At 57.0% G+C, this 24,245-nt stretch overlaps 1 protein-coding gene across 5 annotated transcripts; it reads left to right on the top strand.

Annotated features, from left to right (window-relative positions):
• The first annotated feature begins 1,805 nt into the window (after positions 1–1,805).
• Positions 1,806–22,310, top strand: SLC45A3 (solute carrier family 45 member 3). 5 transcript variants are annotated; one of them, XM_036343132.1, is made up of 7 exons: positions 1,824–1,959; positions 2,344–2,418; positions 3,370–3,623; positions 16,158–16,550; positions 17,327–18,112; positions 18,805–19,070; positions 20,583–21,020. In XM_036343132.1, the coding sequence occupies exons 4-7, from the start codon at positions 16,379–16,381 to the stop codon at positions 21,018–21,020; spliced, it is 1,662 nt and encodes a 553-aa protein (XP_036199025.1). In that variant the 5' UTR covers positions 1,824–1,959; positions 2,344–2,418; positions 3,370–3,623; positions 16,158–16,378. The 5 variants fall into 5 exon arrangements, with proteins under 5 accessions (XP_036199023.1, XP_036199025.1, XP_036199024.1 ...); XM_036343131.1 differs by lacking the exon at positions 3,370–3,623; XM_036343133.1 differs by lacking the exon at positions 2,344–2,418 and having other exon boundaries at positions 1,825–1,959.
• Positions 22,311–24,245: the final 1,935 nt, after the last annotated feature.

Genomic DNA, 24,245 nt, shown 5'->3' with positions numbered 1-24,245 from the left:
ACTATTATTACACAAGGAGGCTGAGACAGCAGAATAAGGGGGTGGCCTTTATACTTAAAAGACTGCTCGCTCCTGACCCTAAGGCAGGCAGGGGAAGAAGCAGAGAGACCTCGAAGGGGACCCCAGCCTTTGGATGGTGGAGATGGCACGAGGAGATGGGAGCATGTTCACAGCACCCTGTGCAGGGCAAGCCCTGAGGAGTGCAGCCACCTGGCTTGGTCCGGAAGGGTCACCTGCACTGGGGAGGCGTGACCTGGCACCTGTCCAGGTGAACAGGCCCTGGGTGGGTCCAGGAGCTCACACCATGCTGTTTGCTCACAAGGTGTAAGGCATGTAGGCCCCTGGCAAAAAATGAGGGAGGGGAGAAGGGGACCCCTATGGCTCTGAGACAGAAAACCTCCCTCTTGCTCCCAGTGCTGTTTCCCCACGCCTGGAAAATACCACGTGCAGTCTCTCTTGGCTCTGTAATTTTCCAACTGACCTGGAATTCCCCCTGACTCCTGCCCTCCTTTGCGGGGCTGTGGGGACACCCGCTCAGAGACCCAGGGCTCCTAGTCGCTCTCTTGGCCACAAATGGGGATGCCAAAGGCTTTGGAAAGCCCCTGGGGACCTGGAGGGTCACCTGCTGAGGGGTAAGTGCTTCCTAGTTTTCATGTTAAACTTGTTAAATGACTCAAAGATAGGTGTTTTTTTAAAAAATTGATTTTTAGAGAGGAAGGGAGAGGGAGAGAGACACATGCCTGCCCTCTGTGGGGGATGAAGCCGAAACCCCGACCAGAATTGAATGTGTAACCTTTCAAATCCTGGGAGATGCCCAACCCACTGTGCCACACTGGCCAGCCTCCAAAGGCAGATTCTTGATTCTTCTCTGCGCCCTCCTGCACCACTCTGTTCCCAGGCCATCAGGGCTCCACGGTTCTTCTGTCTCTTCTCTGTTTCCCATTCTTCTTTGCCTCCCAGCTGGAGGGGCCCTCAGAGATGCCCTGGCCAACCCTTCTCTGTACAGAAGCCCAGAATAAGGAAGGGACTTGCTCCACGTCACACCTGGTTGGCGGCAGAGCCAGCGCTGGACTCCAGTGCCCCCCCCCCCCCGTGCCCAGCCCGTGGCACGTGGCAAGGCCGTCCCTTCAGAGGCATCTTCCTGTGATTTTCCCACAGCAATTGCACGTACCCATCCTGATAACACTCCAGGGAGGAAACAAAGACACTGGCCAGCCCGGGCCTCCGGCGCTCTGCCTCCCACCTGCCTCGATCCACGCTTGTCAAAGGCACCTGGGAACAGGTATCTGTGGGGACCTTGTTCAGCCGCTGACAAAGGGCGCATTTCACTAACAAGTATCAACCCCGCGTCCCCACACACACCCCAAGGAGAGAAAGAAAAGGAACTTGGCTTTCAACTCCAGGAAGAGGGGCTGAGTCAGGTATCAGGAAGCTCTTTCTGCCCCAGAGAACAGCAAACAGTAGAGCGAGTAACTCGGGACAGAATGTGACATCTCCTTGCAAGGGCTGGTCCTGGATGGGCGGGGTGCCGCTCTGCCTGGGGACCGGGGCATGGCCCGCGGAGCCCCAGCAGGTCACGGCCACAGCCTGGCTGCCGGGAGGGGAGGTGCCGCGCGCTGCCGGGTCGCTGTTACCTAAATGTCTGGGTGGCAGCGGCGAGGGGGCGGTGCGCTGCCCGAGGTAATGACAGGGCGGCCGGAGCCGTGCGGGGGCTGCCCGTCGCGGTCGCGGCTACAAAGACGGCTCGGAGACCTCGCGCTTCCGCGGCTGGGGGGCCCCCCCACCCCCCGGACCCCCTCCGGCCCGCTCGCCCCGCCCCCTCCGGGCCGCCCCAGCGCGCATGCTCTCTCCCCCCCGCGGAGCAACCTGGAGATTTAAAAGCCGCCGGCTGGCGCGCGTGGGGCAGCAGGAGGCCGAGCTCGGCCGCGCCGGCCGGTGACAGCCGCTCGCCTCGGCCAGGTAGGAGCGCGCCCCGTCTCCTCCGGGGGCCGGGGGCCCGGCGCGGGGAGGGGAGGGGAGGGGCGCGGCGCGGCCCCGCGAGGTCGCGTGCTTCGCGCCCCGCGGGCTGGGACCGACCGCGCGGTGGCCGTCCGGGCGCCGCCGTCGCCTCGAGCCCCAGAGGAGGCGGCCGGGCGGCGGAGGGCGGGGCGCCCGCTCGGTCCCCGCTGGGTCCGTGCGTTCCGGGCGGGAGGCGGGAGGCGGGCTGGGCTGGACGCCCGGGCCCCGCGGTCCCCGGCTGGCGGCGGGCGGGCGGCCGGCGCTCGCTCCTGTTGCACCTCCGCGGCGGAGTTTTCTTTGGAAAGTTGCATGTATTTTCTTCCCTTGTCTCACCCCACCGGAAAGGGGCAGATGAGTCACCGCGGCGCGCACCGTCCCGGACTCGGGAGCCGGGAAAGGGGCCGGACGCCCGCGGGAAAGGTGACTGAGCCCTTTGGGACCTTCATCTTGGCGCCGGGCTCGGGGCAGGGAGTCGAGGCTGGAGCGTGTGTGCGCGCGCGCGTGCGGGCTCCTCTGCTTCTCAGCCTGGGTTACCCCCATGGGGAGTGGGGGGGAGAGGGGGAAAGAAGGGAAGAGGGAAGCTCAGTGCTCAGCCCTCCTGCCCTGCCTGCCCGGGCTCGGGGAGAGAAGAGAGGGCCTGAGATGAGCAGCCGGTGTGAGGAGGTGGTACTGGGCCCCTGCTCCAGCTCCCCAGCGCTCCAGGCTCAGGCTCCCCTGCTGCAGAAGCCCGCAGGGACCGGCAGGGTTTCTCCAGAGCCAGGGGCAGCCCTTCCAGGGACCTGGAGCCCTGTGATGTGCCCTTGCCCTTGACCTCTGAATCAGCTTCTCTCCTCCTGACGGACACTTTTGATCTCCTCAGCTTTTCCTTCTCCCCTGTGCTTCCTCTTTTCTGGGGAGGCCGGAGTTGGGGGGAGCAAGAGGTTTGGCATGGTGGCGGGTACCTGCCGAGGACTTGCCCTTCTGCTGTTGCACAGACCGGGCCTCCGTGGAGCAGGGATTAAGAACAGCCCCGCTGCTGCCTTGCTGTCCTGGAGCCTGCGGCTGGGCATAGCCAGTGGACCAGGGCTCCTGGAGGCATTGCTCCGGGATGGAGCGAGGCTCTGGGGGCTTCTGGCTGCTTCTCCTGAGGCACTTAGCCGGTCTCCCCTCAGAGCCAGGATTGAGGTGGACTCACCTGCCCAGGCCTGGGGCAACAGGCTGGCTTAGGAGGGTGGGGAAGGCAGGAGCTGGGAGGTGCAGGCTGGATGGGAAGCCCGAGGAAACCCACAGAGCAGCTTCTCAGAGGGAGGGAGTGGGACTGTTTGTGAGGTCAGGGGCCCTTTAGTTGGATGGGTCCCATTCCCTCATTCCTCCCTTATCTCCTCCCCCCAGGCCTGTCATGGAGCCAGGACTCTGTTGTTCCAAAAGGGCTCAGAAAACTGAAGCTTGAGTCAGCAGGATGAGTCTCAAGATAAAAATACAGCTGTGGATGAATGTGCAGCTGTGGGCATACAGGCCCCGATTTAGTGGGTGGCGGGGAGTTTTGTACAGACTCTCGGAGTGCGTGGGGACCTCCCTGCCTCTCCTGGCTCTCCGAGTGACCCCAAGAGGAGGAGCTGGACAGTGATCCTTGGTGGTCCACTCAGGTCCTTCTGGGCCCGTGGGTGGTGGAGGGATGGTGTGGATTCCCCTTTCCCAGCCTGTCCGGCCCCTGGAGAGAAAAGGCAGAGAGGCGGGGATGGCTGAGGACTCCAGAAGTGAAATTAAGCACTAATATCAGGAACATTATCGTCTAATAGCACAACATTATGGATAAAAACCCAGACTGTCAGGAAGACAGCGTTTACATCTTGGCTACTCTCTTAGCTATGGAATGTTGACAAGTTGCTTAACCTCTTCTAAGCTTCACTATCTGTGGCTGCAAAGTGAGGATGAGGATAATAATAATAATAATAATATTAATGATAATACCTACTTGTAGCTTTATTATTTATTAGACAACAAATATAACAAATGAAAATATTTATAAATACAGTTCTATATGATATATAAAAGGTAAACAGTGATAGCTCTATTAAATCGCACTGAGAGAGCACTGGGCTGACTGTGCCCAACAGGAAAGATGTGCTCAGTAAGTGTCAGCTAATATAAGCCACATCCAGTGTATCTGTCACTGTCCCTGACTGCACAGCGGTCCCCAGGCTGGGACTCCCTTCTCGGGTTCTGCTGTAGACCTTGTTTCTTTGGGAGCGAGGTCTCCCGGACTTTGGGGAGTCAGTGTGACGAGGGAAGAGGCTGAGCTGCAGCACCCCGTTGCCTGGGGTTGGATCCTATTTCCCCTTTTGAAAGTTACTTCACCCCTCTGTGCTTCCTCTTCCCCCGCTCCGAATGCGGATAAGGGGACCCACCTCACAGTGTTGTGAGGATTAAATGAACGCATGCAGGTGACGCTCCGAACGCAGCCGCTGTAGGTCAAAAGAGCTGGACCAGTGCCAGCTGCTGTTATGTGGTGGCAATGAAGACAAGCATTGTGGTTTACGGTCCGAGACCAGCGTTTCTTAGCAAGGGAATCACACCATTTATAACTATATGGAAGCTGTGAATGACACATCATGCGGTTGAACTTGTGGTTTGGTGCAAAGAACACACCAGGACTGGATGTCCTGGGCTCCCCCTGTCAGTATCGTGTGTGACTTGTTTCTTCATCTGTCCAGTCACCCCGTCCCCCTTCCCTCCTCAAGTGGGGATGGAAGTGAATCGCGAGGTCATAGATAATATACACTGAGTGGCCAGGTTATTATGACCACCCCATCAGTACTTCATTGACACTTCCAAAAATACTGAATATTGAAAACTTCCTAAGCAAATACTCTCAAGGTTTTATTATTATTCTTCGCATAACTCATTCACTTCATTGTACTGATGGGGTGGTCATAATAATCTGGCCGGTCATAATAATCTGGCCACTCAGTGTATATTCTGAAAGGTCAAGAGCCTCCCATGCAGAAAGGTTATTCGTTGCGATTTGTAGGGAAGCTGTGGTGGAGAGGGTGTGCCCTGAATGTGGGTTCAGCTCCTCCCCTCCCCACGGGGACCTTCGCACTGCTCCCTGGTGTCCAGCCTGGCTGTCGTTGGAACAGTCGGTGGCCCTGTTTGCTGGACAGCCAGGGCCGAGGCTGGACCAGCGGGTGCCAGGCCCAGTGTCTTGAGCGCCGATGCCACTTGACTCCCAGCAGTAGCGCTGGAGTGTGGAGCTTTGTCCAGTGTGTTAAGTGTCCCTGTTCGGGGCCAGGGGCTGGTGACGGAGCCGTCACGGGATGGTCCTGACATCTTGCCAGAGCTTCCTGTCCAGTCCCCTTTTCTGCTGCACGGTGTTTGCTCTCCATGGGAAGAGGTGCCGCTGGGCCCTGAATGACTTTCGGGGGCCTCTTGCTTCTTTTTTTTTTTTTTTTTAAATATATTTTATTGATTTTTTACAGAGAGGAAGGGATAGGGACAGAGAGTCAGAAACATCGATGAGAGAGAAACACCAATCAGCTGCCTCCTGCACACCCCCAACTGGGGATGCGCCCGCAATCAAGGTACATGCCCTTGACCGGAATCGAACCCGGGACCCTTGAGTCTGCAGGCCGACGCTCTATCCGCTGAGCCAAACCAGCTAGGGCGCCTCTTGCTTCTGATGTCGGAGCTGGGCCTCTCTCACCTATTGGCCTCGTTTCTGTGTCTGTAAAATGGAGATGATACTATTCACCCTGCGAGGTTACATACAGGGAGGATTAAACGAGATAGGCACGTGTAGCAAAGTGCTGCACAGACCAGGAGCTCAGTACATGTTTGTTTCCTTCCCGTCCTTGTTAATCCTGGATACCAGACCCTCTGGGAGCTGGGATGAGACGGCAAGGCAAAGGGTCCCATAGCCCACAGTCCTTCACGCACCAAAGTTCGGCCATACCGAATGCCTAGCCAGGCAGGATGCCCTCGGGAGCAGCCAGCCTGTGGCCGCAGCCCCTCTTTCCCAGTGGTCTCTGCCGTGCCCCCTGCCTCTCTAATCTCAAGTGTCCTCTGAGCTGACAGATAGTGTCCAAGCTGCCAGCATGCGGCCCATTCCTAGGGCGTGACGATAGAGCTTCCCACTCCTGGCTCCAGCCATGAGAGAGCAGAGCGCCCGGAAACCTTGCGTGTGGCCCTGCCATGAATCCCAGGGACGCAGGTTAAATCACATCAAACAGGAACCCCGATTCAGCTTCCCCTGTGAGGCCTTCTGTTGAGCACTGCTCTTCTCATGGTCTGGGTGGGGGCTGTGCTCCCTGCTGTCTAGGAGCTGAAGGGCTAGTGGGGTGGGGGGCAGGGAAGTGCTGCGAGCCTTCCAGGATGACCCTGAGCTATCAGTATCCAGCCCTGAGGGCTCCCGGGAGGTTTGGGAGAAAAGGGGGGTCCTTGACAGCGTGGGTTCCAGGCAGCCCTGCAGGAGGCGTGGGACTTGAGCTGGACAGGACTCAGAGAGGCCCTGGAGGGCAGGTGACTGGAAGCAAAAACAGGCCCAGTGCTGATGAATGTCCTCTTAGACCAGATCTGAGATCAAAACTCGCCCCTTAATTTGGGGTCTGGTATCCATCCATCCTTCCTCCCTTCCTTCCTCCCTCCCTCCCTCCCTCCCTCCCTCCCTCTCTCTCTCTCTCTCTCTCTCTCTCTCTCTCTCTCTCTTTCTTTCTTTCTTTCTGTATTTTAAAATATTTTTTATTGATTTCAGAGAGGAAGAGAGAGATAGAAACATTAATGCTGAGAGAGAATCTTTGATCAGCTGCCTCCAGCACAGCCCCCGACTGGGGATCAAGCCTGCAACCCGGGCATGTGCCCTTGACTGGAATCAAACCCGGGACCCTTCAGTCTACAGGCCGACGTTCTATCCACTGAGCCAAACCAGCTGGAGCGGGCCATGGTACTCTTTCCACCACACCTCACTGGGGAGGGGCCAAAGGAGAGGGGGTGGGTGTGGAAGGCCCAGGCCTCAGTGGCTGTGTTTTGCAGATATCTACCCTTTTCTGCATCCTGTTCACCTACCTTCCTTCCTTCCTTCCTTCCTTCCTTTCATTTTTTGTTCCCACCTGCTCATCCTTCAAGGCTCAGCAACACGGCCACCTCCTCTAGGAGGTCCTTGAACTGAACACGCCCCACTGGAGGGACATGGGTCTTTGCACCTGTCCCACCTCTGCTAACAGGGCTGCAGTCCATTGGCCCAGCACCTTCTCAGGGGGCTCGCACACAGTGGGGCTCAGAGATGGTTGGGTGGGTAGTAGGTGAGTTTCAGTGCTCTTTGGTGTTCCTTTGGGGGAGGTTAGGTTGTTCTCACTGAGGCATATTTCCTCCATAGGTGGGCAAACTAGAGCTCTTTAATCATAATCATAGTCATAATCATAACAGAGTCTTTTTTGGAGCCTGCTTGCCCCTTGCTCACCAGTGACTATTTTTGAGAACACATTTCCATAGGACGGAGTCTGGCCTCTGGAATGGGGCTGGTCACAGACCCTAAAATATCAGGGCTGCAAGGTTCTTTGATGCCATCACATTTGAGATCCTAGAGGCGGGACATGGCAGAGCTGGGAGCAGCACCCTTGTATGACTCCCTGCTCTGCTCTGCTCTGCTCATCTGCGGGTCTGCTGGACCCTCCATCTCTGGCCTCATTCCCGTACACTTTCCTTCCGAGGGAGGCCAGGCTGCAGGTAGAGGACAAGGGTCATCTGTGCAGATGGGGAGAGCTGCCTGGCAAAGTTCAAGTTCACCAGGAGGGAGGCCAGTTTGAGTTTCACTTCGCAGGGGCTGTAAGAAGAAAAGAGAACAGAGCCCTGACCGGTTTGGCTCAGTGGATAGAGCGTCATCAGCCTGCGGACTGAAGGGTCCCAGGTTCGATTCCAGACAAGGGCAAGTACCTTGGTTGCGGGTACATCCCTAATAGGAGGTGTGCAGGAGCCAGCTGATTGATGTTTCTCTCTCTCTCTCATCGATGTTTCTAATTCTCTATCCCTCTCCCTTCCTCTCTGTAAAAAATCAATAAAATATTTAAAAAAAAAAAAAAAAAAGAAGGAAAAGAGAACAGAGAGAGGGAACTTCCCAGGGCTTGGAGGATGTGCACAACTCCCCATCCTCCCACATCCGTCCTCTTTCCCCACCCTGGGCGTAGGGATTTCTTGGGACCACTGCCCAGCATTGTAGGGAAGCATTTATTGTGGCCCGAGCAGAGGAAGAATTTGGTCACTAATTTCAGCCAGTTACAGAGTCCAGCTCTGGGAGGGCATAGGGAAAAGGGCAAATTCTGCCCCCAGATGTCTCGGTGACTTGGCTCAGTTTCAGGTGACCGCTGACCCTTGGCACTCGGATGTACTCGAGCAGTGTGAAGGCAAGTGAAGGAGGGTTTTTTGTGGTGGCGGTGGTGGTGGTGGTGGGTGTGAGACCGCAGAGCTGTAGAGTAGGAAAGAACCTGAGACAGCCAGTTCTCATTTTACAGGTGTGGAAGCCAAGTCCCAGAGAGGTGAAATGGTTTGTCCAGGAAGCACAGCTGTAAGAGTTTCTGCAACTGGACCACACTGTCCTGGCTCCCAGTTCAGAGCACTTTCCAGAATTTTCAAATGGTTTGAATTTTTCATTCAACCCTTTTTATCTGTGCAACCTTGGGCATGTTCATGGATCTCTCAGTTTTCATTCTTGGGAAATAGGAATATTAAATAGTACCTACTTTGTAGGATTGTACAAATGGTATGAATTAGAGAGAGGAGGTATGTCAGTTACCAGCACATGCCGGACACCTCCTGGACAGTTAGTAGGTATCAGCCACTGTGATGGTTTCCCCTGTGGACGGGAACCTGCCTGTCTTATAACGTTGGGATGTTTATCCGTCTTGTCCCTCCACCTGCCTCCCCAGCCTCCTACAGCAGGCAGGTCTGCTGCACTGACCTCTGCTCACCTGGTGGGGCCAACACCTGGGGAGGCATTTACATTCTTGGCATTCCTCTTGCCTCTGGGGCTGGAAGAGGCGCTAGTGTGTGTAGGGGGGGATGGAGGGGGGGGGGAGGAGAGGAGAATGGAAGGGAGAATAAAGGGGTAGCTGGTCACTCTCTGACTTCTGCTGCTCCTGTTGGGGAAAGAGCCACCTCTCCAGACTGCTCCGCCGAAGAGGCCTGGACAGCTGAGGAAGAGGCTGCCAGGAACTTCCATAGCCAGTGGGACCTTCGTTCTGGAAGGCTGTTCGAAAACCGAGTCACTTTTTCCCATTAGAAATAATGTAAACTGAATTAATCCGTCCCAGACCCCCCAAATGATTCCCTGTTTTAATCTTTCTTATACATAGTACATATCTATTGTACTGTTTAATCTATAAATTAACACTTTAAAAACAAAAAGGACAGTAAATGTAAATGAAAATTTAACCAAAAGGAAAGGAAATGTACAGTAAAAAAGGAAAATCTATAATAATAAAAGCATAATATGCTAATTAGACCGGACAGCCAAACAGCATTCCAGATGTCATTCCGGACATCCTTCCAGATGAAGCCACTGTGGCAGGGGCCAAGGCAGAGGTGGTTAGGGGCGATTAGGCAGGCAGGCAGGCAAGTTATTAGCGGCAATCAGGCAGGCAGGCAAAGTGGTTAGGGGTGACCAGGAAGGCAGGCAGAGTGGTTAGGAGAGATCAGTCAGGCAGGTGAGTGGTTAGGGGTGATCAGGCAGGCAGGCAGGCAAGCAGTTAGGAGCCAGTGGTCCTGGATTGCGAGAGGGATGTCTGACTGCTGCGGGATCGGGCCTAAACTGGCAGTCGCACATCCCCTGAGGGATCCCGGATTGCAAGAGGGTGCAGGCCGGGCTGAGGGACTCCCCGCCTCCCTGTGCACAAATTTCGTGCACTGGGCCTCTAGTCTTCTATAATAATAAAAGGGTAATATGCTAATTAGACTGAACATCCTTCTGGACGACCTTCCGGATGAAAGTTAGACTTCAAGGGAATCCTGGGTCCCGGTGCCAGAGGGAAGCCGGTGTTGGCAGCCAGACGGGGGGAAGGAAGGCCTACTCTTGCACGAATTTCATGCATCAGGCCTCTAGTTTAACAATAATTACAAGCAGCAAAAAACAAAAACAAAAACAGGAAAATATTCACAGCACAATATCCTGAGATTTTAACAGTGAGTGGTAACTGACTCATATTTGCACATGCTTTCCTTTGTCACCTGAGAGATGCGTGACTGATCATACAAGAATCAGCATGAAAGGGCTGTCAGGTTGAGAAGGGAATTGTTCGAGATGGGAGATCTTCGAGAAACCAGGTCTCCCTGTACTTTCTGTCAAACCTAATGGCTATGAGGCTGGTTGTATTGAGCCAAGTTTCCTTGCCTGTCAAATGGGTCTACTCATGTACCCACCTCATCGGGCAGGTGGGAGATTGAAATGCTCAGAGGAGTGCCTGGCACATAGTGTCTCGATGGTAGCTGCTGTTATTAACTGCAGATGGGAGAGCGGAGGCTCAGGGAGGCCAATGAGCAAGGTCACACAGTCAGAGTAAGTGGTGGAGTTGGCATGCAAACCCAGGTCAGACTGATGGCAGAGTCTAGGTCACCCTCAGAACCTGCCAGGTTCAGGGGTCTGCGGCCCCGGGGTGGGGGGTGGGGGAGTGAAAGAGAGCTACCTAGGTTGTCTTGGTGTGGAGCAGTGATGGCGAACCTTTTGAGCTCGGCGTGTCAGCATTTTGAAAAACCCTAACTTAACTCTGGTGCCGTGTCACGTATAGAAATTTTTTGATATTTGCAACCATAGTAAAACAAAGACTTATATGTTTGATATTTATTTTATCTATTTAAATGCCATTTAACAAAGAAAAAATCAACCACAAAAATGAGTTTGCGTGTCCCCTCTGACCCGCGTGTCATAGGTTCGCCATCACTGGTGTGGAGGTACTTGGTCAAGGTGACTCAGTGTGACCTTGGGTCACAGCTGTTCCCAGAAAGGAAGCCTGGTTGGGAGACCCATTGCCTGGAGTTAGATGCCTATTTGTGTTGACTGTCACCGTGGTGCCAGGTGACCCTTGGGAGGTGCTTGGCCTTAGGCTGACCAAGGTGAGGGTCAGGCCTGCCATTGGATTGGAGAGGGGAGGAGAGATCAGAGTGAGCTCAGGGACTGTCCCCCCCTCCCTTCCCCCGGCCTCCTCCGGCATTTGCTCCTTTCAGAAGCTGGGCTGCGGCTCAGACAGGGCAACAAAAGCAACTTTCCTCCAAGCCACTGCCACCTGTTGGGTTTTCACACATTGGGGCTGAGTGCGGGGAGGGGGCCGCTGCCCTTTTCCCAGTGTCTGTGGTGTGCCCCCGCGGGCCCCCCAGGGCCTGGGATTCTCTGTGCTGCCTAACATGACAGGGCTCATGAGCTGGAGGGGGTGGGGGGCCCCCAGCAGCTGGAAGGGGAATTGAGTGGGAAGGGGCTGGTGCTGGCAGCCGGGAGAGAGTTTGATGGATTACTCTGTGGGCCTAGAGGTTTCTCCCTAATCCCCCTTTGTGTCCCAGCCTGCAGCCCCCTCGCTCTCTCTGACAAGCTGCTAAGCAGAAGGCTTCCAGTCCGAGTGAAGAAAAGGCAGCGCAGCAGGCGGACGCTAAATCCCTGGCCTCTGGGCCCTGGGGGAGGCGGGAGCCAGGGAGCCAGCCTGGGAGGGGACTGATCTTCCTCCTTCGGCCTGGCCCTTATTCTCACAAGTCTCGTAAGGTGCAGGGGTTGCATTCTGAGTGGTGTGGGCAGGGGGAGTCCTTCTAAGTCGTGCGCCCTGGCTATTTGTGCAAATCTCTGCCTTTTTATGGGGTGGGGCCAGGAAAAGCAGACCCTCGCTTCTTTGGAAGTACTTGAGCCCAGAGAATCAAAGACGAAATATGGGTTGGAGGGTGCTGCACCAATGATGCACAGTCTAATCCTGTGCCCCTTCGACCAGCTGCCCAGGGAGGGACACGGGCCCTGAGACAGCGGCAGCTCATTGCCTCACAAGGATGCTCACCCTCAGGTGCCCCGGCTGCCAGCTTGGCTTCTTTCTGGGGTGTCCTAAGGCTTCCTGTGGAGCTGCATTTCTGGAGTGCAGTGTGCTGGGTTTTGCTGGGAAAGGCCAAGGACGTTGGTCCCAGGGACTGCAGCAAGGGGGTGGCCGACAGGTGGCTGGGCTGGTGAATCCCCAGATCTCTTCCCTGCCCCCAACCTAGAGGGCCTGGGAGAGCTCAACCTGGAACCCGATTCTGGGGTCCAGTCCTATGTGGAGGAAGGGGGGATCCTCCCAGCCTTGAGGTCTTGCAGCTTCCACCTGAAGGTTGCTCCCCACCCTCAGTCCTGGCCTGGGGTGGGACCTCCGCCCCCTCTCATTGGGGAGATTGGCCTGGAGAAACCCCACCCCTCTGCCGCTGAGTCATCACCCCCCTGGCTAGCCTCCCCGGTCCCCAGTTTCCTCCTCTGGGGAGGGGGAGGGCTGGGGAAGGGGGACAGGAGCGAGCCTCCCCCGGAGCTGTGAGAAAGGCGGCTGTCTTTGTGAGTGTGGAGGGAGGAGGGCACAGTCGCCTGCCCGGCGGGGTCAGGGTGGGGGCTGCTGCCGTTTGATGTGCCCGGGCGGGGTGTGGGGACGCTGGCCCGAATAAAGAGGCCATAGAATTGCTGCCTGACACTGGCCCACCGCGGGGCTGCCTCCGCCCGGCTCCCTCGGCCTCTGTCTGTCAGTGTCAGCCCAGGGACTCTGCTCCCCACAGCTCCCCTTCAGCCTTGCGTGCGGGGTGGCAGGAGCCCCTTTGAAAGCCCTCAAAGGCCCCTTTATACGTCCCTCTGACCCTCCCTGCCATGGGGAGCCGAGGGAGTGGGTTCGGTTGCCTTTCCTCCCGCCTCCTCCCCTGTGATCAGAATTCTGGAGAAAGTTCAGGCCACGCTCCTAGCGTTGCTGTTTCATTTCCCCACACTCCCCGCTGGGCCTGACCTGAAGTGGGTGTGGCCGAGCCCACCGCCTGCCCCGGGGCGCCACGTGGAGGAGCACGGGGCGCTGTTTAGGTCTTCGTGTCTGGAGCTGGACAGACAGAAGGCAAGTTCACTGACCCTGCGGGGCCCTTGGCTCTCTGGGCTGGGGTCCTGCTCCCCGGGGTGAGGAAGGATGGCCTGGGCGGAGCCCCAGGAAGGTTCGCAGAGTCTTGGGCTCCCTCCAGCTTTCTTGCTGCCCTGTCCTGGGGACCAGGAGAAGAGGGAGGCCATTTGGAACTCGAGAAGGTCTTGTCCTCGAAGGCTGAAGGCCATGGTTCCTTTCTGGGAGGTCTGGCTAGGCGCCCCCTTTCAGTACCTCCCCACCCCTCCCCACCAGGTGTGTGGAGTCTGCCTCTTTGGGTTGATCTTCTGTTTGCCTGACAGGCAGATGCTCCCAGAGCAGTGGGCCTGGAGGGTACAGGGGAGAATTGGGTCCTGTCTCCCTTCCCCCGTCCCCTGGGGAGGACAGGAGCTCCCCAAACGGGGACTGGCAGTGCTCCACCACTTTCAAGTTTTAGCCCGTGCCCTGGGGCTGCTTGTAGGAGTGTAGCCAGGGCAGTGGTACTGAGCCCCTTCCTCTCCTCCCACCTCTCTGGGCCTGGGAGCCAGAGGGGCTGCGCTGCCCCCACTGAGCCAGGGAAGCGGCCTGGAGGGACTGGAGTTAGTGCTGAGGGAGCCCTTGGTCACTTCCTCCCCCTGAGGGCCCCGGAGTGGGGATGAAGGGGGCAGTCTGGGGCACTGGGGTCAATGCCAGGAGAAGAAAGGGGGCTTTGGAGGGGAGAGCATTCTTTTGGCTTAGGACTCCTCAGGCACTTCCAGGCTGGCAGGAGCAAAGCCCTCGGGTGGTGACAGTGCCCTGGCCACCGCCCCCCCCACACACACACACACACACACACACACACACACACACACACACCATAGACATCAAAAAGGGGCGGACGGGCTCAGTAACCTAAGAACAGTGGGCAGAGCAGGGCTGGGAGCCAGCCGACTTCCTAACCTACTCCTTTCAATGAATTCCTCACCTGGTCCAGCCCCGGTTTCCAGGTTAGCGCCTCTGGGGGGAGGGGAGAGGTGCTGAGGAGGGGGGATGGCTAATGGGCTATCTGGGTTGTAGGTGGATGAGGGGAGAGTCCTCTCTGCACCCCTTTTTCTTTTTCTCCCCTGTGGGCTGAGGAGCTGGATTGGGGGGGCAGGGAGGCAGGGAGGCAGGTGGGTCATTAATAGTTGCTGGAGAGCTGCAATTTATTTTAAACGAGAGCAACCAGGTCTTGGAAATGGGGGAAGGTTGTGGGTGAGGCTGGGTCTGACCACTTCTGTTTGCCCAGGGAGGGCCTGGCCCTTAAAATCCAGAACAGGTGAGTGTCCAGGGTCCACCCAGGCTGCGGGCAGGGAGTGGACTGGGCTGGAAGCCTTCTGACCCAGAACCCCTCCCTCCACGCTGGAAGGCACCCCTGGCCTCTGTGCCATCGACTGCTTTCCTTCTGGGGGTGCTACGGCCATGCAGCCTCTGGGGAGGGGCTTGGCTCAAGCTGAACCCACACTTGCCCAGCTAACAGTGGTATCCGGTACCCCCACCCCGCTTTTGGGGCCTTGTGGGCCCCTGTTTTACACTCTTCCCATGTCACTGAGCCGGTGCCCTGCCCCAGCGCTGATGGGCTGAGTCTGGGCGGAACTCTGGGGAGGAGGTGGCTCAGCCTTATCTGATCTGCCAGCTGCAGAGCCCGTGGCAGTTATGGGATGGAGACCTCTACCCAGGATTGATAGCCATCTGATTTCTCTGTGGCACAGTGCAGAGAGCACCTACGACGCATTTTGTAACACACAAGGCCCTGTGGAGCTGTCATTTGAAAAGATAAAAGAGGTTGAAGTGCCAAGTTACGAGATGCTGAGTGAGATTGGAAGAGGGGATGAGTGGAGGCTGAGGGTGCTCCCAGCGGGGAGGAGACTAGAGCCTGGCCCGCTGCCACAGCATCTGTCGGACTGAGCCGGCGAGGCAAGGGATGGCTCCCGACTCCAGCCCCCTGTGGCCTGGGCTCGGTGCACCCACCTCCTTTGACACGGAGGACAGGTTAGAGGACTTGCCTTTTCACACCCGGGTGCCCCTTCTATGCCTCCTCTTCGTGGCTGACTTGATCTTCCCTCTTTTGTGGTCACTTCTGAACAGGGCAGACTGCAGCACTAGTAGGTGCTGTGGTTATGAAGCAGGATCAGGGTGGGATCTCTGGGCACAGCGGTCAGGCCTGGAAGGAAGGGCTGAGGGACTTCTCTGCTGAGAATGGAGTTGTTTGGGGAGCAGAGGAAGGCTGCCGGGGAAGTGGTGGGGCATCCTGCCAGCCCAGGGGTCACAGGGCAAGGCAGTTGCTGACAGTTGGTGGTTTCACACCCCTGTGAGGCTGGCACCTGGGAACAGCCTGGCCCAGCTGTGGCCCCACTGTCCCCACTGTCCCGGGACAGCCGGGCAGCACACGTGGGAATGTTTCCTCTGCGTGAATGCCAAGCACAGAAAGAAGCTAAGGGAGAGGTGTTCAGGCCCAGGTTCTTGGAGAGGAGCGCTCTTTCAGCGGCTCCGTGACAGATTCAGACCCACCCAGCAAACCACAGCCTCCCTCCCCTCCCCTCGTCCTGTCCGTGGGGGTGGGAGTTCTGGTGCAACATGGCTCGGGGCCAGGCAGTGCAGAATAGGAGGCGCTGCTCTTAACAAAGGGGACTGGAACAGCCCAGCTTTGGGAGATGAGAGAGAAGCAAATCAGCCCTGCCTGGTGGGGGTTTCCAGGGGCACCTCGATAACAGGGCCTGGGGATCCGGGAATTCAGTTGCTTTGATTTTTTTTTTTTTCCATACCAGCAGGCGAGGGCACTTGCAAGGGTATCCAAGACAGAGAATAACCAATATCTGTTTGGCTCTGGAGTGTGCTGAGGTTTAAAAATCATATTTACCTTATTCATTATGTCAGCCTTAGGCTAATATTAACATGCACTTCCTGATTGGGCAGCCAGGGGGTGGCACCTGACAGTTGGTGGTTTCACACCCCTGTGAGGCTGGCACCTGGGAACAGCCTGGCCCAGCACCAGCCTGGGAGTGACCAGGATTCAGGGCCATCGGAGCAAATCCTGGAGCCCCGGTTCCCAGGACCTCGCACTCAGTGTGGGATGTGTTCCTGCCCTTTTAGGATCTGAGTGACATGTCCCCACCGAGGCACCGGCGGCAGCAGGCACTGAGCATGGGCTGAGAAGCCGGACCTGCACGGAGGGCTGGCGGAAATGGGCTCCTGGCTGCGTCCTCGGCAGTCTGTGGCCGTGAGGAGGAGAGGCCTGGGCGCCTGGAGCGGGACTGGGACCGGGCGGTTCTGGAACGAGTGACGGGGTCAGAGCCCTACCCACCTGGCCCGCCATGGTCCAGAGGCTGTGGGTGAGCCGCCTGCTGCGGCATCGCAAAGCCCAGCTCCTGCTGGTGAACCTGCTGACCTTCGGCCTGGAGGTGTGTCTGGCCGCGGGAATCACCTACGTGCCACCCCTGCTGCTGGAAGTGGGGGTCGAAGAGAAGTTCATGACCATGGTGCTGGGTAAGTCACCACCTCCTCCTGCCTCCTGTTCCAGATACATGTCACCTGGGAATAGGGCAACAGTGCCCCTGTCCACAGAGCCACCTGGCGGGAGAGGGGGCCGTCTGGGCTGAGAGGGTCCCAAGAAGAAGAAAAGGCAACATGCCCTGTTCGTCACTATGCCCCTGGCCCTGCATCATGCCCGGCTCATGGGGACACTGTAGAAATGGCCCTTCCCCTTGGGCTGGCCCTTTCTCATTTCTGTCTATTATCTCATTTAATGCTTGCTGCAAGCCGTGGAGGGTGTCTAGTTCAGAGAAGATAGTGGAGGTCTATCAGAAGTTAGTGACCTAGCCAGCTGTACAGCTGGCTTCTGGGTAGTAGGGTCAGGGTCTCCCAGCCAGGGCTCCTGCTTACCTGTGGGGTGAATTCTGCAAAAGCCACTAAAGGCAAGTGGGCAGCCCCGTGCGACTCCCAGGCGGCAGGGGCTCTGCCAGGATGATGGGCTCTGGAGTCGGACCCCCTGCCAAAGCCCTGCCTCCCGCCCTCCTCGCCCTAGCCCTGGACACGAGCCTCACTCATCCGTCGCTCCACGCCTCAGTTTTCCCATCTGAAAATGGGGCGTTAGTGATCCCAGCTGTGAGGAGTACATTAGAGTCCCTAAGCACTCAGCACAGTGCCCAGGGCAGGAGCGGTCCTCCCTGTGAGAGTATCACGGTCGTTCCATCCTCCCCAAGGAGGTTGGTCCCCCTGCCCCTGCCCCAGCCTCTGGCTCACACTACCTGCCTTTCTTGCAGGCATCGGTCCAGTGTTGGGCCTGGTCTCGGTCCCACTCCTAGGCTCAGCCAGTGACCACTGGCGTGGGCGCTATGGTCGCCGGAGGCCCTTCATCTGGGCCCTGTCCCTGGGCGTCCTGCTGAGCCTCTTCCTCATCCCGAGGGCCAGCTGGCTGGCGGGGCTGCTGTGCCCGGACACCAGGCCCTTGGAGCTGGCACTGCTGATCGTGGGCGTGGGGCTGCTGGACTTCTGCGGCCAAGTGTGCTTCACTCCGCTGGAGGCCCTGCTCTCTGACCTCTTCCGGGACCCCGACCACTGTCGCCAGGCCTTCTCCGTCTATGCTTTCATGATCAGCCTCGGGGGCTGCCTGGGCTACCTCCTGCCTGCCATCGACTGGGACGCCAGCATCCTGGCCCCCTACCTGGGCACCCAGGAAGAGTGTCTCTTCGGCCTGCTCACTCTCATCTTCCTCACGTGCATGGCGGCCACACTGTTTGTGGTCGAGGAGGCAGCACTGGACCCAGCAGAGCCAGCAGAAGGGCTGTCCGTCCCCTCCAGGCCAGTCCGCGGCTGCCCGTGTCGCGCCCGCCTGGCTTTCCGGAACCTGGGCGCCCTGTTTCCCCGGCTGCACCAGCTCTGCTGCCGCGTGCCGCATGCCCTGCGCCGACTCTTTGTGGCCGAGCTGTGCAGCTGGATGGCATTCATGACCTTCACGCTGTTTTACACGGACTTCGTGGGCGAGGGGCTGTACCAGGGTGTGCCCAGGGCTGAGCCAGGCACTGAAGCCCGGAGACACTACGATGAAGGTAAGGCTCCTTGGCGGGGGCGGGGGGGGGGGGCGGAGTAGGGGGGTTGGGGGGCTCAGGCATAGGGGCATGCCCACCACCTGTGCCTGGGCAGGTAGCTGTGCACCTCTGCACCCTGACTTCCCCATCAGGAAAACGGGCCCAGCCTCTGCCTGCAGCTCCTCAAGGTTACAGAGCAGCTGAGCCTGCAGTCTCAGTAGAGCCTGGGGCTGCTCTGGGGGTTTGATCAGGGCCCTTGTCCCAAAGGGACAGAAAAGGCTGCGCTGATTTAAGGTCCAAAGGGAATGGAGGAGTCCAGGCTGGCGTGTCAGGTCTGCCTGTTCAGTGGTGTCCCCTGCCCCCACTCCTGACTTTCCAAATCTCCTTGCCAACACCTTGCGGCCCAGGTGTCCTGGAACCTCAGAGCCTCTGGCGGAACTGTCTTTGTGTCCCTCTCCTCCTAGCTAGCTGAGCACTAGCCGGGGCTGCCTATCGACCCTCCAAGCGGCTTCCGCTGCCCTTAGCCAGTAGCTCTGGCCACATTCCCTAGACTCCTGGGGTTACAGGTAGGGGAGGAGGGTGCTGGGGAGCAGGGCTGACCTAGCAGGTCTTGGGCAGCAGGTGTCCATGGCCCCTAACTCTGAGCACCCCCAGATTGCATTGGGCCCCTCCCCCTCCCTGCCTGACTGCCTCTCTCCCGCCTCTCTGTCTAGGAGTCCGGATGGGCAGCCTGGGGCTGTTCCTGCAGTGTGCCACCTCCCTGCTCTTCTCCCTGGTCATGGACCGGCTGGTGCAGCGATTCGGCACGCGGGCAGTCTACCTGGCCAGTGTGGTGGCTTTCCCCGTGGCTGCGGGCGCCACGTGCCTGTCGCGCAGTGTGGCTGTTGTGACCGCCTCAGCCGCGCTCACCGGGTTCACCTTCTCCACCCTGCAGATCCTGCCCTACACGCTGGCCTCCCTCTACCACCGGGAGAGGCAGGTACTCACACCGGATGCTACCTTGGGCCTTGGGCAGGGGGTGGGGGGGGGGTTGTGGGGGGTTGTGGGGTGGAGTGGGGCTGGCTGGCCCAGAACTGGGCTCAGGCAAGAGAAGTTTGAGAAAGCAGCCTTTGATCAGAGAGGAAGGCCAGGCAGCCCCAGGGCCAGAGACGTGGGCTGCGGAAGGAGGGTATAGATTAGCTTCTGGGAACGACTTCCTGGTGTCAGGATTATAAAGCACTTGAGTGGATGATTGCAGGAAGTGCAAAATCCTTCCCTGGGGGAGTCCTGAAGAGTCGTGCCAAGAAGCCCTCTGATGGCTGGGCTGTGCTGTGGGGGCAGGGGGCTGGGCCAGGTGACCTTGGGGCCCAGCTTCTGCAGATGGGAGCGGGGGTGGCCTGGTGTTGGGCAGAGGCTGGGAGGGGCGGACTGACCTGGGCCTGCTTTGGTCTCCCAGACGGGAAGGCTCCTCACTGTCCCCTCTCATGCTTTATCTGCCTCTTCCTATCGAATTCTCTCTTTTCTTTTCCTGTCTTTCCCTCTTCCTTTGTTCCCTTCCCCCACCCCCTCGGCCTGACACCACTTGCCTGGACACTTTGAAGTGGGGGTTTCACACTAGCCTTTCCAGGGGCCCCCTTTTGTGGGCAGCCTCCTGACCAGGCTATATGTCAACTTTGTCTCCTCCACTGGCCTCACTCACTGAGCTACAGTCCTGGGCGCAGAGCTCTGCCCAGACGGGCAAGAAGCTGGGGTGTCCCCAGGGAGGAGATGCAGGTGTGTCCTTGGAGCTTCCAGACTTGGGGAGACGTATCTCTGCCCTTGTAGAACATGAGTGGGTAGCAGGGAAGCAGCAAACTGAAGGCTGGGTAACCGAATCGGTAGCTGCAGGGGGGAAGGAATGGCGGGAGGGGCCAGGGTTCTGGTTGGGGGAACCTGTCAGCACACGGATAACCTTCATCAGCCTCCACTCTTCCGCTGCCCGGGCTGCGGGCTTGGGGCTGATGTCCCGAGGCCAGGCTTGGGCACGTGCACTGGTGCCAGGGAACATACAGGGGCCGGTCCTCCCCTTGGACCGAGGAGCACTTCTAACTCCAGGGGCCCCTCCAGGCTCCAGCCTCACTGGTCTTTCCTGGGGTAGCAGGCAGGGAGGGGAGGGCTTGGGAGGCCCCTTCCAGCAGTCGCTGATGGCACACCTGGCCCTGTGCATTGCCTGCACCTGTCTTTGCCCACTTCCGTGAGTCATGGGCTCCCCGGGGGTCAGGGGTGAGCTCTGCCACCGATCTCAGACCTAATGCAGCCAACTAGACTTCTAGCTTCAGATTTGTCCTATCCCTGCCCCCTGCCCGCCTCCCAGTCCTGAAGAGGGTTCTGACTCGACCCAGACCAAGCTCAGGTTTCTGACCCGCTGCCTGGTTTTCACTAAGGCCTGTGGACTGGTGTTCTCATCGCCGGGGGACTCCCAGGCCTGGGTACACACCATCCTCGTCCCTTTTTCCTTCCTCTGTTCCCCCAGGTATTTCTTCCCAAGTACCGAGGAGATGCCGGAGGGGGTACCACTGAAGACAGCCTGATGACCAGCTTCCTGCCCGGCCCCAAGGCCACGTCCCCCTTCCCCAATGGACACGTGGGTGCTGGAGGCAGCAGCCTGCTCCCCTCTGCGCCTGCGCTCTGCGGGGCCTCCACCTGCGATGTCTCCATGCGTGTGGTGGTGGGGGAGCCGCCTGAGGCCAGGGTCGTTCCAGGCAGGGGCATCTGCCTGGACCTCGCCATCCTGGACAGTGCCTTCCTGTTGTCCCAGGTGGCCCCGTCCCTGTTCATGGGCTCCATCGTCCAGCTCAGCCAGTCTGTCACTGCCTATATGGTGTCAGCCGCAGGCCTGGGTCTGGTTGCCATTTACTTTGCTACGCGGGTAGTATTTGACAAGAGTGACCTGGCCAAATACTCAGTGTAGAGCACTTCCCACCCACTGAGCGAGGGCCTGCCTCCCTGGGTCCCAGCTCCCCCTCTTCCAGGCTCCATAGGGCTGTGGGGCTGGCTTCCCAGTTTCTATTGCTGCCCAAGTGGTGTGGCTCTCTGCTGCCACCCCATGGCGGTAAGGTGCGTAGCTGCACAGATAGGGCACTGGGCTTCTCTGCCACCTCTCCCATCCTTAGGGCTGTGGCTGACTCCACATGGGCCTAAGTCTGGACTTAGAGGGAGATAAAGTCGGGGCATTTGACTAGCACCGTGCACTGGAAGTCAGGACTCTCGCGGGATTACCCAGGCTCAGGGGTAACAGCTAGCGCCCTGATCAAGACATACCAAGAGAAGGTACATGGGGAGCTGAGTAAACTCAGCCACCAGGTCTCCTCTCTCCAAGCCCCCATATCCTATAGGTTCCCCTAATGTTGCTCTAGTGTGAAACTCTCCCCCACAGGATTTGAAAGTATGGAAGTTACTTGGGGGGCAGATTTCTGAGGGGAGAGGGGACACTGCCTGTCCTCCCAGCACTGCCTTTCCATGGATGCCCCCAGCCCTGTGTCATCAGGACATGGCTCGTTGGCCTCTGTGTCTCCATCATAGGGACACAGACCTTTAAATATTTAACTTATTTATTTAAATAGAGGGGAATCAATTCCCAGCTCTGTGTCTGGGCGGTGACATCCTCAACGACAGGGCCCCCGGAGATGGCTGGTGACTGGGCCAAGCATTGCCAGCATCTCCTTTTCCTGGAGTGATTGGTCTGGCCCCAAAACTTTCTAACCCAGGAGCTCGGAAGCTCTGCTCGCCCCAGCTGATCCCAACTCCTCTCACCCAAGGCTGGTAAAGGCGGAGGGTTGGGCTGCAGGTCTCAGCAGCCTCCCTGGACTGCCCTCCTCTCTCGGCCCAGCCTGCCCCGCCCGACTCCCCTCTGCTTCCTCTAGGACTGGGCTGATGAAGGCACTGCCCACGCCCTACCTTTCTCCACTGGCTTCACAGCCTCTCTTGGGGGCTGTTTCGGGACCAGAAGCACTCAGTGTGGCTCCTCGAACCTTTATCCGTCTCGGCCCCCAGGGCATATCTGTGCTTGGGGACACTCGCACAGAATCTCAGGAGCACCCCCTGCCTAGGTTAAGGAGGGCATATCTCTGGGGGGTTTTAAGTGCCGTTTGCAATAACGTCATGTCTTATTTATTTAGCGGAGTAAATATTTTATACTGTATGTGAGCAATCAGAATATAATGTTTATGGTGATGAAATTAAAGGTTTCGTATATGTTTAATTGGCCTGTATTTATCTTCGCCGCTGGGAAGGACCAGATTTCTCAAAAATTATCCTCTGACCCCTTCTCATTGGAGCTGGGTTTTTGTGTGTCGGGTAGGCGGGGGGGGGGGGGGGGGGGGGGGGGGGTCAACTTCAGTTCCCAGCATCACCAGCAGGTGGAGCCATAGACCAATACTCTGGTCCTTTGGTGATTGGGTGTGGCTGTGCTACCCCCTGGATTAAGGGGTTCCTTTGGGAATGTGAGGGAGATGAAGGGGTTGGGAGTGAAGGGGAGTGGGGGCATTTTCCTTCTCAAAGGGCTCATAGTGTGTCCAAGGAGATGGAGCAAGCACCCATTATCAACTACAGCAATACAAACTCCCCTGATGTGCAGGTGAGAATGTTGACCCCTCTGTGCCTCGGTCCTGCCCTTCCTCATCTCCTTCATCCCTCCTGCCAGGCTCAGGTCAAGTTCAGAGACTTCTCTTCCTTGTCGCCTCCCTCAACTTGACGGGTCTTCCTGTCCTTTAAGTAGTTACTAGCAAAAACCAGTTTTATTCATTTTTAAAATGTTCTATATTTTATTTAACTTTTTATTATGGAAATTTCAAGCATACATGAGAAATGAACCTGGTATAATGAGTCCAAGTTCAACAGTTATTAATGTTCTGACATTTTTGTTCCATATCCTGCAACCTACCTCAGGCCTTTTTTTGGTGTGTGTGTGAGATATATATATTAACAAAGAGCTTTTTTAAATTTTATTTTTATTTTTTAAAATATTTTGCCTATCAAGTTGGCAATGACTTTTATTTATTTTAATATATATATATATTTTTAAAATTGATTTTAGAGAGGAAGGGAGAGGGAGAGAGAGATAAAAACATCAACAATGAGAAGGAATCAATGATTGGCTGCCTCCTGCATGCCCCGTACTGGGGATCAAGCCTGCAACCTGGGCATGTGCCCTTGACCAGAATCAAACCTGTGACTCTTCAGTCCACAGGCTGACCCTCTATACACTGAGCCAAACTGGGTAGTACTATTTTTACTTTTTTCTTATTGGAGAGAGGAACAGAGAGCCACATTATTAGTATAAAAAAATAATAATTCATTATTGTAATCAAATATCCAGTCAATGTTCACATTTTCATCTCAAATTATTTTGTAAAGATTTTGTTCAAATTAGAACCAAATAAGTTCCACACATTGCAACTGATGGGTATGTCTTTTAAATTCGTATAATCCATAGGCATCTCCTCAATTTTCATTTATTTATTTACTTTAAATATAGTTTTATTGATTTCAGAGAGGAAGGGAGAGGGAGAGAGATAGAAACATCAATGATGAGAATCATGGATCGGCTGCCTCCTGCACGCCCCACACTGGGGCTCGAGCCTGCAACCCAGGCATGTGCCCTGACTGGGAGTCAACCATGACCTCCTGGTTCATAGGTCGACCACTGAGCCACGCACGGCTGGGCGAATGTTTATTCTTTCTCCCTTGGACGGGTCCTCATCCCCACGGTGCCAACTGCTTCAGAGTACGCAAAAGCAGATTGCAAACCCTGAGGGAACAAGAGGCTTGGGCTCAGAGGGCTTTGCTAGCAGGTTTTCAATATTTGGGACCAGATAAACCAGCTCACAGGCAATCGGAGCCTTCTGTAGGTAGTCCTCCAGTTTGGAAATATGTTTCTCACAGAAACATCAACTTGCTTACAAGTACAGCAAGGAGGAGCAAAGCAGGAAGAAAGAGGACTCTGGCCAGGACACGGTGAGTAGCCAGCTCAAGGACATCACCACTGAGTCCGCTGAGTCCTCTCCACGTAGGGTCCCAGACAAGTGCAATCTGGCTCACGCCCGTAAGGAACAAGCGTGTCTGAATCAAATGTATGTACATGTTTCGGGCAGGATGTACATGGGGAATGCAGAACATGAACCAAAGATACAAATAG

This window comes from Myotis myotis, unplaced genomic scaffold, assembly GCF_014108235.1.
Source record: "Myotis myotis isolate mMyoMyo1 unplaced genomic scaffold, mMyoMyo1.p scaffold_m19_p_18, whole genome shotgun sequence".
Classification (NCBI taxonomy): domain Eukaryota; kingdom Metazoa; phylum Chordata; class Mammalia; order Chiroptera; family Vespertilionidae; genus Myotis; species Myotis myotis.
The sequence above is the reverse complement of the archived record's forward strand: the minus strand, read 5'-3'. Positions and strand labels throughout refer to the sequence as shown.